Source organism: Cynocephalus volans, chromosome 8 (genome assembly GCF_027409185.1).
Source record: "Cynocephalus volans isolate mCynVol1 chromosome 8, mCynVol1.pri, whole genome shotgun sequence".
Classification (NCBI taxonomy): Eukaryota; Metazoa; Chordata; class Mammalia; order Dermoptera; family Cynocephalidae; genus Cynocephalus; species Cynocephalus volans.
In genome coordinates, this window is record NC_084467.1 from 27767218 (window position 1) to 27770446 (window position 3229).

Consider the following 3229-nt stretch of genomic DNA (forward strand, 5'->3'; position numbering starts at 1 on the left):
CATGGAATTAAAAGATAAGGAGAAAAAGTATAAACTTTATTTCTCAGCATAAGCTCCATCAAGTTCAAGATCCTTTTGTAAGTGATACCAGCCATTTAGTTCATCCCTAAAGAACTGAGTTTCCTGGCAATTTAACCATTTCAATCAGTCTTTTTTACATTATTAACTGAAGAAAAATGGGTGTCCTTTAAAGATTTTTTTAAGATTAGGAAACAAAAAGTCAGAAGGAGCCAAATCAGGATTGTAAGGTGGATGGATGCCTAATGATTTTCCATTGAAACTCTCACAAAATTGCCCTTGTGTGATGAGAGGACTGAGCAGGAGCATTTAGTGGTGGTGAAGGACTCTCTGGTGAAGCTTTCCTGGATGTTTTTCTGCTAAAGCTTGGCTATCTTTCTCAGAACACTCTCCTAATAGGCAGATGTTATTGTTCTTTGGCCCTCCAGAAAGTCAATAAGCAAAATGCTTTGAGCATCCCAAAAAACTGGTGCCATGACCTTTGCTCTTGACTTTGACTGAACCACTTCCACCCTTGGCAGCCATGGCTTTGATTGTGCTTTGTCTTCAGGATCAGACTGCTAAAGCCATGTTTCATCTCCTGTTACAATTCTCTGAAGAAATCCTTCAGGGTCATGATCTCACTTGTTTAAAATTTCCATTGAAAGTTCTGCTCTTGTCTGCAGCTGATCTGAGCACAACAGTTTTGGCACCCGTCGAGTGAAATGTTTGCTCAGCTGTAATTTTTCACTCAGAATCACGTAAGCTGAACCAGTTGAGATGCCTATGGTATTGGCTATTGTTTCTGATGTTAATCAACAGCCCCCTTCAATTAGGGCATGAACAAGATTAATTTTTTCCATGTAAATTGATGTGGGTGGCCTGCTGCTGTGGGCTTCATCACCTCATCCCTGTTTTAAATGAGTTACCCATTTGTAAACTGTTGATTGCTTTGGGTCATTATCCCCATAAACTTTTTGTAAAGCATCAATGATTTCACCATTCTTCCACGCAAGCTTCACCATAAATTTGATGTTTGTTCTTGCTTCAATTTTAGCAGAATACATGTTGCTCTGATCGGGGCTCTTTTCAAACCGATGTCTTATCCTTCTTAGAACCTCAAACTAGATCCTGTTCAGACATGTTATAATGTTAGCATGAGTGCATTTTCAGGCAAAAAAAAATTTTTGCAATCCACTCATAGTTTTTTCATAATATGCATTTTCCGTGGACTTTTTGAAGACCCCTCATATAAAGAGAATTGTTGCTCCTCAACTTTATCTTTCAGCTGTATTCTCACTGGCCTTGCTTCAAGTAAGTCACTCCTGAGCAGGACACTGTCTGGATATTTATGAAGTATTAGACCAGACAGGGATTTGGAGACAAGGTTTCAGCCTCTTCTCCATCCCTATCCCCCAAACGAAGCAGAGGGCAAAGAGCAGGTTTCCCTTAGGAGGGGTCTGTCTTAGGGAGAGAGCAGTGCTCAGAAAGCAGAGAGGGCTGAAGGGGTCATCCCAAGGGAGAAGGGGTCATCCCAAGGCTCAGCCCCCTGAGGAGGAGGGCCAGGGTTGGAACAGAGGTAGTAGGCAGAATGTCTCAACTCTGTAAGTCTTCACTCTGCAGGACTCCAACACCAGACTCTCGGGCCCTAGAAGGAATGCATGGCTCCCTGGACCCCCCTCTCCCACTTCCATAAGTAAGAGTTGGGTTCTGAACTTAATTACCTGTGCTCAGATCCCAGCCATGCACCTAACAGTTTTGTAACACTGTATATCCCCTCTAAACCTCAGCTTCCTCCATCTGTAAAATGGGGACAATAATAGAACGTAGTTCCTCTGGTGGTTATGACGATTAAATATGATGGCATGTTTCTGTACAGTGCTCAGAGCGAGTATTCTATGAATGTGGGTAATTATTATTGTTTCCCTGCAGTAACAGCCGACACACGTCCACCATGAACTGGGGGATCTTTGAGGGGCTCCTGAGTGGGGTCAACAAGTACTCCACTGCCTTCGGGCGCATCTGGCTGTCCCTGGTCTTCATCTTCCGCGTGCTGGTATACCTGGTGACAGCTGAGCGTGTGTGGAGTGACGACCACAAGGATTTTGACTGCAACACCCGCCAGCCAGGCTGCTCCAATGTCTGCTTCGATGAGTTCTTCCCCGTGTCCCACGTGCGCCTCTGGGCCCTGCAGCTCATCCTGGTCACGTGCCCCTCACTGCTCGTGGTCATGCACGTGGCCTACCGCGAGGCTCGGGAGAAGAAGCACCTAGAGGCAGCTGGGGAAGATGCTGGGCACCTCTACCTGAACCCCGGCAAGAAGCGGGGAGGGCTCTGGTGGACGTATGTCTTTAGCCTGGTGTTCAAGGCCAGCGTGGATGCCACCTTCCTCTACGTGTTCCACTCATTCTACCCCAAATACACCCTCCCTCCTGTGGTCAAGTGCCATGCAGCTCCATGTCCCAATATAGTGGACTGCTTCATCTCCAAGCCCTCAGAGAAGAACATCTTCACCCTCTTCATGGTAGTCACAGCTGCCATCTGCATCCTGCTTAACCTCGTGGAGCTGGCCTACCTGGTGGGCAAGAGGTGCTGCAAGTGCCTGGCAGCAAGGAGAGCCCGCACTGCATGCTGGGGGCATCACCCGGACTGTGCCACCTCTTCTTGCAAACATGACAACGTCCTCTTGGGTGACCTCATCCTTCTGGGCTCAGACACTCACTGTCCTCTTTTACCCGACTGCCCCCAAGACCACGTGAAGAAAACTGTCCTGTGAGGAGCTGCCTAGACTGGGCTGAGAGGTTGAGCCTGGACTGGAAAGTTCCAGCATCTCTCATAGGTGCAGCCTGGAGGTCTCAAGCGGGGTCAGGCAGGAGGGAGGATTTAAACAGCCTGAAATCAAATCCCTATTCCTCAGCTCTGGCCACCTGCCCCAGCTGTGTGGCCTTGGGCATGTTACCCCTCTGCTCGGCACCTCAGTTTCCTTTTCTGTAAAATGGAGATGCTGAGGGCCATCTCACAAGGTTGTTGCAAGGAGGAGTTTAATGAGAGAACCGATGTGTAAGTACCTTTAATGTGTGGACCAAGGTCAGGGCTTAATAAATGTGAACTCATTCACTGATTCAAGGTACCCTTTGGCCATCCTTATTCCTGATTCAAGGTGCCATCCTTATCAGGCCACTGTGTCCATCTCTCTGCCCCTGCAAAGGGCTGCATTCTGTCCAGCCACATG

The 3229-nt window shown here is 47.6% G+C and overlaps 1 protein-coding gene across 1 annotated transcript; it reads left to right on the forward strand.

The window, feature by feature from the left end:
- The first annotated feature begins 1951 nt into the window (after positions 1 to 1951).
- Positions 1952 to 2988, forward strand: GJB5 (gap junction protein beta 5). The gene has a single exon (XM_063106617.1). It carries the CDS (start codon positions 1952 to 1954, stop codon positions 2771 to 2773), a length of 822 nt encoding a protein of 273 aa, XP_062962687.1. The 3' UTR covers positions 2774 to 2988.
- The last annotated feature ends 241 nt before the right edge of the window (positions 2989 to 3229 follow it).